The 15,294-nt window shown below is 42.4% G+C and overlaps 1 protein-coding gene across 2 annotated transcripts in view; it reads right to left on the bottom strand.

Moving 5' to 3' along the window:
* Positions 1-15,262, bottom strand: part of CUNH17orf67 (chromosome unknown C17orf67 homolog) — a 20,647-nt gene extending 5,385 nt beyond the window's left edge. The window contains exons 1-2 of one of the 2 annotated variants that reach the window (XM_048787577.1): positions 14,835-15,262; positions 7,143-7,243 (exon numbers count right to left, since the gene is read on the bottom strand). In XM_048787577.1, coding sequence (XP_048643534.1) covers positions 7,143-7,243; positions 14,835-14,883 — 150 coding nt within the window. In that variant the 5' untranslated portion in view covers positions 14,884-15,262. Of the gene's footprint in view, positions 1-7,142; positions 7,244-8,393; positions 8,544-14,834 lie in introns of those variants that run through there. The other variant, XM_015495856.2, reaches the window with a different exon arrangement.
* Positions 15,263-15,294: the final 32 nt, after the last annotated feature.

The following is a 15,294-nucleotide window of genomic DNA, read 5'->3' as shown; positions in this document are numbered from 1 at the left end:
AAAAAAAAAAAAAAAAAAAAAAAAAAAAAAAAAAATCCTGAAAGCACTAGTTCTCCAGAAGAATGCCCAGGGAGGCAGTAGAGAGTAATCCATTGAACTAACTGTGCTTCATAGGTGCGTTTGGTGACATCTTGAAAATGAGCCAACAGTCTGTCACTCAAGGAAAATGATTGACAGTATTTGCTGAAAAATAATATAATTTGAGCTCTCAGGAGGAAATTAGAATTTTGGAAAACTTACACCTGCTACTATGAGTTTGACAGTTTTCCAATACTTAATGGCATTGCTGATGAGATCCCTGAGGATGTGAACAATGTCACCAGTAATATACAGCCTCTTTTGCAATTAGATGCCCATTTGCATTGTTCTTCAATTAAACTTAGTTCTCCTCAACCAAATATCCAGTCAGTGTTTTGTTTTGTTTTTTAAGAATGGGGTCTTAGGGGCTGGGGATATGGTTCAAGTGGTAGCTCGCTCGCCTGGCATGCGTGCGGCCCGGGTTCGATCCTCAGCACCACATACAAACAAAGATGTTGTGTCCGCCAAAAACTAAAAAATAAATATTAAAAAAAAATTCTCTCTCTCTCTCTTTAAAAAAAAAATGGGGTCTTAGTTGAGCGCAGTGGTGCACACCTGTAATCCCAGCCGCAGGGGAGGCTGAGGCAGGAGGATTGCAAGTTCAAAGCCAGCCTCAGCAAAAGCAAGGCACTAAGCAACTTGTCTCTAAATAAAATATAGGACTGGGGATGTGGCTCAGTGGTCAAGCTTCCCTGAGTTCAATCTCCGGTATCAAAGAGAGAGAGATGGGGTCTTGCTACGTTACCCAGACTGGTCTTGAACTCCTGATCTCTAGTGATCATCTCACCTCAGCCACCTGAGTAGCTGGGGACTACAGGCATGTGCTACTTCCTCTGGCCCAGATGGCAGTAATTGAGGTACACCTCGTGACTGACACAAAGTAGGACCTCAGGACAACTCATTAGAGAAACATACAAATGAGAAAATTGATTTAAAAAAAAAAGCCAGTGTTTTTTCTTTGTAATCTTAATAAATCCTCCTTGCAAGTTTCCTCAACACCTGTGTCGATCTGGTTGTGGTGCTGGCCCACGCCAAAGGTACGTAAAAAACATTCAAAAGGACTATCTATCTCACACTCCTAAACAGCAGCTAAAATCATCGTAGAAGAAAAACAATCAAAATACACACAGAGAAAAAGAAAGAAATCAGTACCGGTTTCCATGACATTTCACTATTTATTTAAAATGTTATGAAAGAGAATGTGCCAGAAAGGCCTAAAAGTGGTCATTAGTCAAAAAGGAAAAGTCAAACGGCAAATCTGCTAAAAAACCACAAATTCAACAATTGCATTGGCCGGGTTAGAAATGACCCACATTAATGATAATCTCAAATGTTCCTGGACCAAGAAAGAAAGGGTAGATGGAAAATGGATTTTAATTTCTTTAGATTCCTTTCTCGGGGGCAGGGGAAATTAAACGAAACAAAAACCAGTATTTGTGTTCCATGTCAAATGCCAATGGCAATAACTTAAGTAAATAATTTCCCCAGTAAATTAGAATAGAAATTAGAAATAGACCCTTGTGACGGCACCAGAATGGTGTGATGATGAAATTAAATATGCTCTGAAACCAGATCTAAGCCGAGAATCACAAAGTAGATAGTTAATCTATCAAGGCAGAAATTTTTCCCAAAAGGCAAAATCTTTTCTGTGACATTTGGGCAGAAGTAGAAGTCCGTCAACATTTGGAAAAACTATTTTGCTCATTAGTAAAAGCAAGGTAATCACAGAGGCTGGATGGTGGCTTGGAACTGAACTACCCTGGGACCCTGAAGGCTCCACCCACCGTCAGTCTGGCTGGTGAGTGTGATTTACATCTCAGTCACTCAGAACCATCTTTGAGATCATGGGAACAAAAGGGTAATGGGTTACTACATACATTTGTCAAAGGCCTGAGCGTGAAGGCATATTTTACAAAGATGACTTATAACAAAGTTAATATGATTTATATTTGCCCAACAAGAGCATTCCTTAGCTAGGCATGGCAACACATGCCTGTAATCCCAGCAGCTTGGGAGGCTGAGGCAGGAGGATCATGAGTTCAAAGCCAGCCTCAGTAACCTATAGAGGCCCTAAGCAACTCAGTGAGACCCTGTCTCTAAATAAAATACAAAATTGGTCTGGGGATGTAGCTTAGTATGGGAGAGTCCCAAGTTCAATCCCTGGTACGCCCCTCCAAAAATATTTTTTTCTTAAAGACACACAGGCCAAAATGGCAAGCTTTCTAGGAAGCCTTATCCGCAGGTATGCAAGTTCTTTTGAACACAATCACAAAAGACATATCTTTAAAGAATCTCCAGGGTTCACCCCCATGATGGGCAAATATTTTCTTCCCTAAAATCTGGGAAGAGTAAGAAAGGTGTAATGAGTTTAAGTGAGACGATAGAAAAGACTTCTTTGAAATATCCTCCAGGTTCTATGGAAGAATCATATCCCACAAAACTTCCCCCCCACCCCCGGAAAGAAGCAGAGAAAGTAAAGGAGATAAGTAGTAAGCATTTAGTAAACGCCACAGTGTATTTGGTGCTGGGGACCCAGAAATGAAACGAGCAGTCTACCTCTTCAAGCAATTTAGAGCAGAATATTAGGAGAGACCAAAAAAATGCCAAAAAGAGCAATCTTGTGCTGCAAGTGCCAGAGGGGTGTTCTGATTCATTAGGGGGAGGAGAGGCAGTAGGAAGCCCCCCCAAAAAAGGGCATCAATTAAAGGGAGCCTCCGAGTGAATAAGGGTTAACCACTGGACGAGAGCAGGTGCCATGAGAGAAGAACCTGAAACACACCATCATCCCACATAAGCTGCCTCTGTCCCCAGTCACCTTTTGTCAGTGTGGCACCATGTTGGCCCTGCGGAACCTCACAACTCTTTTTACTCCTACCCTCCCTCTCTGCACCCTCTCCTCCTGCCCCAGCTACAGCCACAGGTCTCCAATTGAGCACCATAATCTCATTCTCACCATAGCTTCACCCTAAAATCCCTTCTAGAACATTCTATCAGAGCACAGGAACATAGAGTGTCGGAACTCTTTTGCAAAGTGATTCAATGATAGATACTAAAAACTTTTTGAAACAGCTGGGCCCTTGGACCTAACAACCAATTTTCTGGAAATGTACTCATAGCAAAGCATTTTATTTAAAAAAAAAAAAGTTTGAAATGTTGTTTGTGATAGGAAAATATTGGCAATGAGGGAGTAATAAAAGGTAATAAATCGGCAAAATTATGGTTATAAATATTCCATTAAAATATGAAGAAATGTGGGCTGGGGATAAAACTCAGTTGGTAGAGTGCACAAGGCCCTGGGTTTAATCCCTAGCACCACAAAAAAATAAATACATAAAATACACACACACACACATACATACGTATATATATTAAGAAATGTGTGTGATATAGTAATAAGAGAAGAATCAGGAAACAAAACTATAGATTCTCTTTTTTAAAAACTTGCAAAGAAATATATACACCCACTCAAAACGACTAGAAAGAAATACATTCTCAAATGCCAATGCTCTTTAGGGAGAGAGAGTAGAACTATAGGTGATTTTCCTTTATTCTTTGACTCTTTTTGATTTCCAATCTTTCTACGACAAATGTGAATGGTTTCAATTTTTTTTAATTATACACATAATACCCAAAGCATACTGTTGTTTAAAATTTCGACACCAAATATGAAGTTCACTAGACCACCACCTGCAGTCCTTCTCAATGAGATGATGTGCTTAACATTCACCTGATCATCCCTCTGGACGTTTTTCTAGAAATATACATCCATGTGAATGCACCCATATAAATAGTGAATGGCACTGTTTTGTGGCTGAGGACAATATTCCCTCCTTATCCATGGGGGACACAGTCCAAAACCTGGAGTGGACACCTAAAAACTGCAAGTAGTGCTGAGCCCTATATACATTGCTTTTTCCTATACGTACAGACATAAGATGATTTTTTAAATATTTTTATTAGTGCATTATAGTTATTCATAATAGTGGGGTTCATTTTGACATAATGATACATGTGTGGAATGTAATTTGCTACGTTTCAGTACTTCCTCCTTCCTTCCCCTTCTCCCCCTCCATGTTCCCTTCCTCTACTCTGTTGATCTTTCTTCTATTTATTCATTGATTTTTAATTGGTGCTTTATAGGTATACTCAAAGGTGGAATTCACTGGGTGTATTTGTATGTGTACATAGTATAATTGGGTCAATTTCATTCTGTAGTTCCTATGATAAAATTTAATTTGGGCCCAGTAGAAAATTAACAGAAATAACTAACTATAAAATAAAACAATTACAGTATACTATAATAAAGGTTATATAGATGTGTTCTCTTTCACTCTCAAAAAAAATTTAAAAAAAAATTTTTTTTTTACATTGCTGGGGATGGAACCCAGAGCCTCAGCTATGCTAGGCAAGTGCTCCACCACTGATCCACATCCCCAGCTCCCAAAATTTGTTATTGTACTGCATTCATTCTTCTTCTTGCTTGTTTTATTTTGCTTTGGGTACGGAGGATTGAACTCAGGGGGCACTTAACCACTGAGCCACATCCCCAGCCCTATTTTGTATTTTATTTAGAGACAGGGTCTCACTGAGTTGCTTAGTGCCTTGCTTTTGCTGAGGCTGGCTTTGAACTTGCAATGCTCCTGTCTCAGCCTCCAGAGCCACTGGGATTACAGGTGTGTGCCACCGTGCTCAGCATTGTTTTGTTTTTTCCTTTTTTGGTGTGTGTGTGTGTGTGTGTGTGATACTAGGGTTCAAACTCAGGGCCTATGACCTGCTAGGCAAGTGCCAAAGCCCTACCCTTCTTGTAGTGATGATGTGAGATGATCCATAGCCTACTCGAGCAGATGAAGAGAGGGAGAGAACATAGCATTGTGACATAATGTTAGGCTACTACCTGAAGACAAGCACTGCAGCACCACAATGGTGTTCGTGGTCCTTTGTTATAGCAGCTTTACGAAACTAATACACTGAGTAACTGCATCAAGTGTAAAGATGAAGATAAAAAATTTGTCCCAAATCTTATCACCCAGCAAACATTGTCCTTTTTGTCTGACAACATGTCTCTCTACACACACACACACACACACACACACTTATAAATAGAAATGTAGGTGGGTGAGTTTTCCTTTACAACTGTCTTTCAGTTGTGAACATTGTGCACGCGAAGTTTGCCTCCCCTCAGGCCCTCACTCCAGGCATCCTCCTCTCCGTGGCCATGTAGCCGCCTCCCTCACCCTCCCCCACCCCCATTCCTGGTCCTGGTCTCCTTGCTCAGCCACCCTACTACATTCCTCTCAGCATTCTCAGGGCTCCTCCTTCCTGCTCTGCCCACCTCTGAGTGTCGGTGACCCAGACTCCAATCCTGGGCCTCCCCTCTTTAAATTGCTCTTTAGACCGTGTCTAAAACCCAGATCTGTTCTGCTCCATTTGAAAATCCTTCTGTTACTCTCTTCTGAACATGAGGTGAAGTCCAGGGTACTGAAACCTTTCTTACCCCTGCCCCTGCCCACTCCCCAGTCCCCTCCCATCCTGCACCTGGGTGTTCTGAACCACCTCTTATTTCTTCTGCCAAAAGAGGCACGTCTATCCTTAACAGCCTGAAGTCCTGATTCATTTTTAAGTCCCCGCTGAGTCAGAGCCATGGGCTCCCTTCCCTGTCTCACAGGACCCAGCAGAGACCTCAGCTACTCTTGCTATGGCCTGAGCACCCAGCTCAGCACCTGGTAAAGGAATCGTTTCCACTTGCTGAGTGCTGTTCTAAGTGCTTCACTGTGAACTACTTTGTTGTATCCTCTTAAAAGAGTTATTTTACATTTTATTTATAGTGCTATTACAGTAATATAAGTCATAACATTTGTTATTATCCCCATTTTGTAGAAGATGGTACTGAAGTGCAGAAATGTATAGGAAACTTCCCCAAAATTACACAGATGGAAAATGAAGAGATTCAAGCGCAGTGTGTCCCCAGCCAGCCCTCCCCAGGATCATACCAGGCAGCATCCAATAGAGGCTTTTCAGTGAAATCGCCAAGATCTGCACAGGAGTCTGCAGAGTGTGAAGAGAAGTATGGCTTTCTGGGCCTCCACATAGAACACAGTGAAAAGAGGCTGAGCTGGTGCCCAGTCAAAGAGGCCCAGGATGGGAGACCAGCCTGGACCACAGAGACACTCCCCGGCTTCCTGACCCGGCTGAGTCACTGCTACTTACCTTCTGGGGTAGAAATGTCAGGACTGTTTCAGCCACAGGAGGCACCCAGCTAGGCCAGAACTGTGCTGGGAGGAGCATGGCAAGGTCTAACTGCGTCCACTAAATTGACAACATGAAAGCAAGAAAGACTAGGCAGGGGAACACTGTGAAGTCACAAAGCAGAGCTGAGGCCGAAGACCAAAATCAGAGGGACAGGGCAGGGCAGAACCCCGCGGGCAGCTGTGACTCAGATTCTGCCTGCCTGGACAGACCATCATGGGCCAAGGATACTGGTCCAGTCTGCCTGGGGCCCATACGGAAGAAAGTGAGGTTGGTATCAGTTAAAGGGTACAGCTCCCTAGCAACCAAGTCAGGGGTGTAACACTCCACAGCCCACTCAGCATACGGGGGCTCCACCGTCAGCCCTGCCACCTCTATTTTAAATACTCCATTCACAATAGGTAAGTGGAGCTGGCACCTCCAGGAGAGATAAAACACAGGTAAATTTTGAGAGTGGCTGGGTGTGGTGGTGTACACCTGTAATCCCAGTGGCTCGGGAGGCTGAGACAGGAGGATCACGACTTCAAAGCCAGCCTCAGAAAAAAGCAAGGCGCTAAGCAACTCCCTGAGACCCTATCTCTAAATAAAATACAAAGTAGGGCTGGGGATGTGGCTCAGTGGTCCAGGGCCCCTGAGCTAAATCCCTAGTACCCCACCCCCGCAAAAAAGAGTTTGAGAGTGCATGTATATCATACCTGAGACAGTAACAGGACCCCCACCCTGCAGCCCGTACTGGGACCAGCACCCAGTTTAGTTTCAAGGTAAATGAGCATCCAACAGATAGCATTTTTTTAAAAATTGCCAGGGCCCACACTCACCCGCATTGGCTCGTCAGGGAATCCAGGTTTGCTGGGCCTGTCCTGTCGCCGGGATCTCAGGAGCTGTTTGGCCTGTTTTTCGCTCACAATCGGAGAGGCCTCTGGAAAATATCAGGAAGGGGCCTCAGGGACTCTCAGGAGTTCATGCTCCATCTCCACAGTCCCAGACAAGTGTTTGCAAGTTCAACTTCAATTAAGATACAAAACTTCTCTCTGAGGAACTTATCCCAAAGGACACAGCATCCCAGAAGGCTCAGAGAAGAATTTAAAATTGTTTCTCATACAGTTAACTCAGAAAAAAGCTGCACAAAATGTAAAACCATTTACCTATTTCAATGGCCCATTCCTTTAAAACTGGGCATGAACTTAATGAATATATTTTTAAGACATTTTCTCCAGTTCTCTGGTCTGCATTTCTCTTAAGTTCCGTCCAGTGGGATTTTCTTTTTTTTAAATTCTCAATAGGCAAAATTGAGTCGAAAGTTGTTATTGAACGATTCCCAGGGACAATAAGATTATGTAAACTCAGTCATCCCACAAGCCCCTCAAAGAAAATACTGTGTTAATAAAATCATATTGTTTTGGTAATCACATGCCAATAGGAAAAGCTATTAACAGAACCAAACTCTATCAGATATTGGTGATCTCGTGTGAATTCCAAAAGCAGTTAAGGATTTATCAGCATTTTTGAGAATTAATTCTCAAAAACTTTAAGACGTTGTTGACAAAGAATTTCTCCCTTATGTTAGCAATTCTGGAAGCTTGATCTTACAGAAAAAAAAAGAGAGGATAGAAGGAGGAAAGGGAGGGAGGGATTGAGGGAGGAAAGGAAAGAAAGAAGGGAGGGAGGGAGGGAGGGAAGGAAGGGAAACAGCCACAGAGCACGGCTCAGGAGGCTGAGGTAGGAGGATGGCAAGTTCAAAGTCAGCCTCAGCAACTTAGCAAGGCCCTAAGCAACTCAATGAGACCCTGTCACAAAATAAAAAGTAAAAAGGGCTAGGGTTGTGCCTCAGTGGTCGAGTGCACCTGAGTTCAATCCCTAGTAGAAAGAAAAAAAGAGAGAGAGAGAGAGAGAGAGAGAGAAGGAGAGGGAGGGAGGAAGAGAGAGAGAGAGAGAGATGAAATATCTATTCAATATACACTAATATACTACTTGAAATGAAACAATATTTCAAAAGTACCAGACACACTGTTATTCCAGGTTAGTGCAATAGCACAGAAACAGGTGGTGTGGTCCGAGTCTGTGCCCACCTGCCAAGGAAGCCAGTAAGGCGACTGCAAGCACAAGTGCTGACAGGTTCTTCATCCTGCCCGGCTTCCCTCTGCCTGTGGCTGAACGGATCCTCCCGGCTGGTCAGCCTACTTGAAGGCAGCCAAGTCAGTCAGTCTCAATGCTTGTTGATGCTTCAACTAATAGGACTTGCCAGGTGACACTGAGTGTGTCTGACTCTCAGATGTAATAACAACCCACTGCTAAAATGTTTTCCTCTGAATTCCTGTGATTTTTTTTCATCCTGAGGAAGGAAATTATCCCTCTGCAAGATGAATTCCAAGGCTTGACTTTCAGAAGGTGCACGTGATGTTTATTTCAACAGACTTTCCAATATGTTCCTTAGTCATTTGTGGGTATTTACCTATAGATGCAGTCTATGCTCCTGTTTCACTGAGTATCAATCATCTCTTACATTTGCCTATTTTAGGACATTTTTCCAAAGCCCATTTACCAGTCACAAAGTTGTTTTTCTGTTTGTTTGTGTGTGTTTTTTTTTTTTTTCCAGCTGATTTTGGAACCAGAAAGCCCAGGGTTCAACTCCTGGCTTCAGGTCTCTCTGACACAGTCACTTTAGGTAAGCCACTTACCCTCTCTGAACTTCTGTTTTCTCCTATTAAAAGGAGATAACAGAAACTTCCTCGTGGGCTGTGATAAAGAGTGAGGGGTAAGCTGTGACTAAGCACTGTCACCCAAAAGCTCTAGGGTCATTTACAAATGAGGAAAGTGAGATCCAGAGATGGAAAATCAAGTCCAAGTTCACCCATTAGAATTTTTTTTTTAATATTTATTTTTTAGTTTTTTTGGCGGACACAACATCTTTGTATGTGGTGCTGAGGATCGAACCCGGGCCGCACGCATGCCAGGCAAGCGCGCCACCGCTTGAGCCACATCCCTAGCCCCAAAGTTCACCCATTAGGATGCTGAGGGACAGTCCAATCTTCTGTGCTCAAACCAGCAGGGTGTGTTCTTCCCACTGTGCCCCACGGTGGAGAGTTGAATGCCCCCTAAGACCCATGTGTTAAAGGCCATTTGTCCCCAGGGTGGCTCTATTGGAGACAGAGGAAACTTTAAGAGCTGACCTCTAGTGGAAAGCCCTAGGGTCATTCCAGGCATGCCTCCAAAGGGGTTGTAGAACCCAGCCCCTTCCTCCCTCTCTTTCTCTCCTGGGCTCCTTATGTAATCGGTTTTGCTCCACCACGGACTCCCACCATGATGTGCTCCCTCACCACAGGCCCAAAACAATGGAGACGACTGATCACAGACTGGGACCTCCAAAATATCGAGCCAAAATGATTTTTTCTCTCTTTTTTTATTATATATTTATTGGTACATTATAGTCATACATAATAATGAAATTCATGATGCCATATCTGAACATGCACATAATTTGATCAATCTCATTCCCTAGTATCTTTCCTTTCTCTTCCCTCCTTCCTCCTTCATTTGCTGTACTCAACTAATCTAACCTTTTCTCTTTATAAGTTAGTTACCTCAGGTATTTCACCATAGTGGTAGAAAGCTGACTATCACATCCCATGATCTCAGGGGTGGCCCTTCATCTTTTTATAGGACCTTATGCAATATGCCATCAGTAAGACCTTAAACAGCCTCACACCAGACTCAAGATTCTTTTCATAAAGATAAGAAAATCTCAATATGCTGAAGTTCTCTTAAAATCATTTATAAATATTACATGGAGAAGTTTTTAAGTATATTATAAAATATTCTAGGAGGGATGTGTCATCTTTTTGGATAAAAGTCTCCATTCAGGAGACTGATGTTTCTGTGGTCACTTTGCCAGCTCAAAAGAAAACAAAACCTGTTCTGTAGTCCTCAGAGTCTATGCTAATGCTGTGTAACTGATATTAAACCAAAATATTCTGCCTACTTGGTTGGCATAAAGACATTCTGAGCAGATTGTAAACAAGGAAAAAAAAAGTCATGCACTGTTAGCCTAAGTTGCCTCACAGGATAATTTGCTTAAAATGTGGTGTTTGGTTTTCTGTACTCTTTTGATATGAACATCCCTCTGTTTTCATACAATTTCCAAAACTCAAGGAATTCTATGAGCGTTATTTCAGAAATGCATGCATCTGTCACATGAAATATCCTGGGTCTTTTATATGCATATTCAAACACTTCATTCCTTTTAGTCTTTGTGGTTGGATAGAATACCAGCCATGCTGTTTTGTTTTATTAAATAAACATCTTCCGTGGACCAGAAAATAAACGATACCTAGCTAGAAATTTCCAGTGTGTGGAGGGTAAATTTAATCAAAGCCTTTTTTTTAATTGAGTCATTTTTGTCTATATCAGAGCTACACAATAAAAACCATAATGTGAGTCTCAGAGGCAAGCCACACAGGCAGTTTAAAGTTCCCCAGTAGCCGCTTTTTGTTTTATTTCGTTTTGTTTTGTTTTGTTTTATTACTGGGAATTAAACCCAAAGTCACTGTGCCTCTGAACCACCTCCCTAGCCCTTTTTATTATTTATTTTGAGACAGTATCTCACTAAGTTTCCCAGGCTGGTCTGGAACTTGCCTCAGCCTTCAGAGTCCCTGGAATTACAGACGTGAACCACCAGGCCCAGCAGAGCCACATTTTTTAAAACTACAAGTTAAATGTTTACTATTATATCTAACATAACGAAATATTCAAAATATTATTTCAACATAAAATCAATATAAACAAATCGTTAATGGGATATTTTACCTCCATGTGGCTAATGACTATTGTGCTGAACAGCCTGGGTCTAAATTCTTGCATCTCGTCACCACTACACAAGGCTAGGCCACTGTTACCTCTCAACCAGCTTTTGCACCAGGTTCTGACAGGTCTCCCAGCTTCTCTCCCATTCCTCCCCACGAAGCAACAAGGATGATCAACAGAAAATCTAAGTTGGACCTCATCCTTCCCCTGCATGGGAACCTTCGTGGTAAGCCGGGTACAGTGGTACACACCTATAGTCCCAGTAACTGGGGAACCTGAGATAGGAGGATCACAAGTTCGAAGTCAGCTTGGGAAACTTAACAAGACCCTGTCTCAAAATTTTAAAAGATTTTTTTTAAAAAAACTTAAAGGACTATGGATACAGTTTAGAGCTAGAACCCCTTAGGTTCGATCTCCCCAGTTTTTAAAAAATAAATAAATTATTAAACTCCTTTTGGATTCAGAACAAAATCAGAGTCTTACTAGGCACTATAGGACCCCAGGTTATCTACACATACTGTTTTTTCCAACTCCACGCCCCTAAAATTCATTGCAATCACTCAGTTGCTTTCAATTTAACAAGTTCTTTCCCACCTCAGGACCTTTGCCCGTGCTCTTTTCACAACCACATTCTTCTTATCCTTTGAGCTTCAACTTGAAATTTCTCCTGCTCAGACAAGACTGCCCTTACTAGTCTACTTAATAAAATTTCCTAACTCCATCACCTCTACCACTACTGTTCGTCTAAGAGTACTTACCAGAATTTATAAATATTTGTTTATTTTTTTAAATCTGTTTCCTCCCCTGGACTGTAAATCTAAGTAATCTTGTATTGTTTTTATAAGGGACTGAAGAGGTGATTCCAGAGAATCAGGCCTGTATCACACCCTGGGATGCTGGTACAAGGTCTCAGATGGAGAGAGCTGGTCAGATATGATATTCAAAGGTGTCATTCAAATGCCCTTCAGCTGGCCTCCAGGGATATTGTCCCCAAAGCGGAAGGCGCTATAGAAAGACTGAAAGAGTAAGGTCCTTGTTGTGAGTGTCACTGTGGTGAGGGGAATTCTCTTCTACTCCTCTACCCTGTTCCCAGTGAAAGCAGCAGTCAGATACCTGAATCAGATTCTCCAGAGAAGATGCAATTGCAAAAAAAATCCACAAGGTGGCAGAGTAGAGAGGGGGATTAGGGAGGACCAAGGTCAGAGGAAAGAAACTCAAGGCCAAGGCCAACTACTCAGGAAGTTGCCAGGGGCCCAGCATATCACCAGAGGTGGAGAGAGATGGTGCTGCAGTGCCCAAGACTATTTCCCTACTATTTTAGCTAATGAATTACTTGAAGGTCTTCATCAGATTCCGAGGCCTAAGAAAGCTATATTACCAAGATGATAATATTAAGAACATAGAAAGAAGGCTACAACCCATATTCACAGCACCTTACCATAACTAATAGTTTCATTTGTGTGGGTTTCCTATTTCTTTTTTGAAAGGACTCCTAAGTCACACCAATATTTAAAGATCAATGATAAAGCAAATGCCACAGAATTCTCAACATTGTCATGCTAATACTGGTTTAATAGGAAAAGACAGTGATTTCAAATTCCATTAGCTAAAAAAAATTTCTGAGATATGGGAACAACATAAATATCTATGTTTCAAGAAAGAGAATAATAAGTGTCCCATTTTTTTTTTAAATGGTACAGGGGATTGATCCCAGGGGCGCTTAACCACTGAGCTACATCCCCATTCCTTTTTTATATTTTACTTAGAGTCTCATTGAGGTGCTTAAGGCCTCACTAAGATGCTGAGGCTGGTTTTGAACTCTTGATCGTCCTGCCTCAGCCTCCCAAGTCACTGGGATTAGCGTTTTCATCTTTTTATTGTCCATCTTTCCAATCAGACTATAAGCTCTTTATTTTCTCAATATACACAAAATTCTTTCATAATTTTTAAAGTAGTGATAAGTAACTACATGCATACCTAACAAGCACATTAACTGAGAAGTACACAATTCAAGCAGATGTTAGGCTTGGGCAGGTGTGGTAGGTTGAACTATTAGGATCTATCCTTCACCACCTGCAACCTGACTTGGGCTCAACCAAGTGACTTGCTTTAGGGCAACAGGATAATAGCATTGGTGAAGGTCAATGTAACCCATTGGTGAAGGTCACCCACCCTGTTCAGCCCCAGCACCACAGCCTGAAGCAGAGCCACCATCCACCTGCAGAACCTTGAGGATAAATGATGGTTACTGAAAACCAGTGAGTCTAGGAATGATTTTGTTATGCAGCATTATCCTGACAGTAGCTAACACACGCAGGAGATTTTAATGGGATGGCTAGCATTTCCAAATCTTGGTGCTCCTGGGCCTAAGGTATTTAAAATAATAGGGTCCTTCCAGAATATCCATTCAAAATCAAATAAATACCCACCCTGCAAGCAATGTGGTAAATGGTGGAGACTGTGGGCTGGAGAGGCATTGATAGGCCTGGGCTCAAATCTGGCTTTCACACTGACTACCCTTGGAGCAGCTCAATCTTGGACAAATTTCGAAGCTTTCCAACCCACTGCTCACTCATTTATTCAAACCAAGAAGAATTGTAATCAAGTTTACCTTACAAGGTTGTCTTGAGATTTGAAGAGGCGGTATACATAGTGTTATGGGCCAGGCCCTATGGGCAATGATCAAACAGACTCCATTTTACCCTGAGACTCCATATCATGTAAGATATGGCCTTTCCCATGGGAAAGCCCCGCCTTTGTACCCTTTAATAGTTACCTAGCACAGCATACTTGGCAACACAAAATGTCAACTCTTATACAATGTAAAATTGTTCTCTCTTTGGTTCCCATTTTTCTTGGCCAATGTACTCTGTCTGAGATTGATTATCTAGATATTAGTAACCATTCTCTAACTTGTACTCAACCAGGGTCATTTTGACCCACTTCCCTTCTGCTCGCTTGCTGCTGTGCCAACCTGGAACGTCCCATGGGAAATACTAATGTACCCATCACATTGCCTTACTAACTTCTGTGCCCCTGCTTGCTTGCAGCTGTATCAACCCAGATGTGGTTTTTGCAGGTTTTGCCTTTAAATGTTTAGGCTCGAGGCTGTTCCTTGCGGAGACAGTTATGGGTCCTGCAGAGAGCAGTCACCAGCCAGCGGCTAAATGAAGACTCTTCGATTTGGACAAAACTGGCACTTGGTGTGTTTTCTGAGTGACCTGCCCCACAACAGTAGGAGTCTCTACTTGGAGCCTAATATTTGGACACCATTATTGTGATGATGTTTCCATTATGGCCGTTACATTACAGGAAAGGTCCCACACCTAGAAATCATTCTGACTGTCATCATTATCATTTTTCCTCCTCTGTGTGAATCACCCTTATTTGTATCTGCATACCTGCTCCGCTCTCAAGTCACATGATAGAATGTATGTAAGAACATTTTGAAGGACCGAAGATAGAGATATTAATCACACATGTATTAAGGTACACAAATTTATATATTGTTGAATTTTTTTAAATATATGCCTTTATTAGAAAAGAAAACATGGCCCCTTTGCACTGTGAGCTGATCGGCCCCGCCTGCTCAGCCAACCCAGGCTCCCCTTCCCCTCCCCTCCCTTCCCTTCTCCTCAGGACTTCACAGTCACACACCCCTTCCTGTTTGGAGCAGCCACACAATGGGGAGATGTTTGGCTTTGGCCTACCGCGTGCTTCCACAAATGGGCTGTAATTTCTCCTCTGCATCAAGGACATTGGCCTCCACTGGTGTCTGCCCACAAGTGAGGACAGCCAAGGTCAGCAGTGGGTTCCTGTCGGCCAGAGCCAGGTTGCTGTCCAACCTAAACAGGAAGGAGAGGAGCCCTGGCAGAGAGGCAGGAATGTAGAATGGGGACCGATGATCACAGGAGCGGAGAATAACTGGTGAAGCCACTTTGAGGGCTACTGTCCCATTATATTTATTCAGGAAAAGCACCAGGGCCTTGAGCAGGAAGAGAATGTTTTAGTTTGGGGGGGAAATACTGAAATGCAAGTTGTTTTTACTGGGATGATAATCAGACCTGTGGAAGAATCACCTGGAGGTTCACCAGACATCTGAGAAGCTTCTGAAGGGGAAGATAAGACCTAAAAAAAAAAAAAAAAAAAAAAAAAAAAAAAAAAAAAAAA

Source organism: Marmota marmota, unplaced genomic scaffold (assembly GCF_001458135.2).
Source record: "Marmota marmota marmota unplaced genomic scaffold, marMar, whole genome shotgun sequence".
Taxonomy (NCBI): domain Eukaryota; kingdom Metazoa; phylum Chordata; class Mammalia; order Rodentia; family Sciuridae; genus Marmota; species Marmota marmota.
Note: the sequence above shows the minus strand (reverse complement) of the source record. Positions and strands in the feature narration are given on the sequence as shown.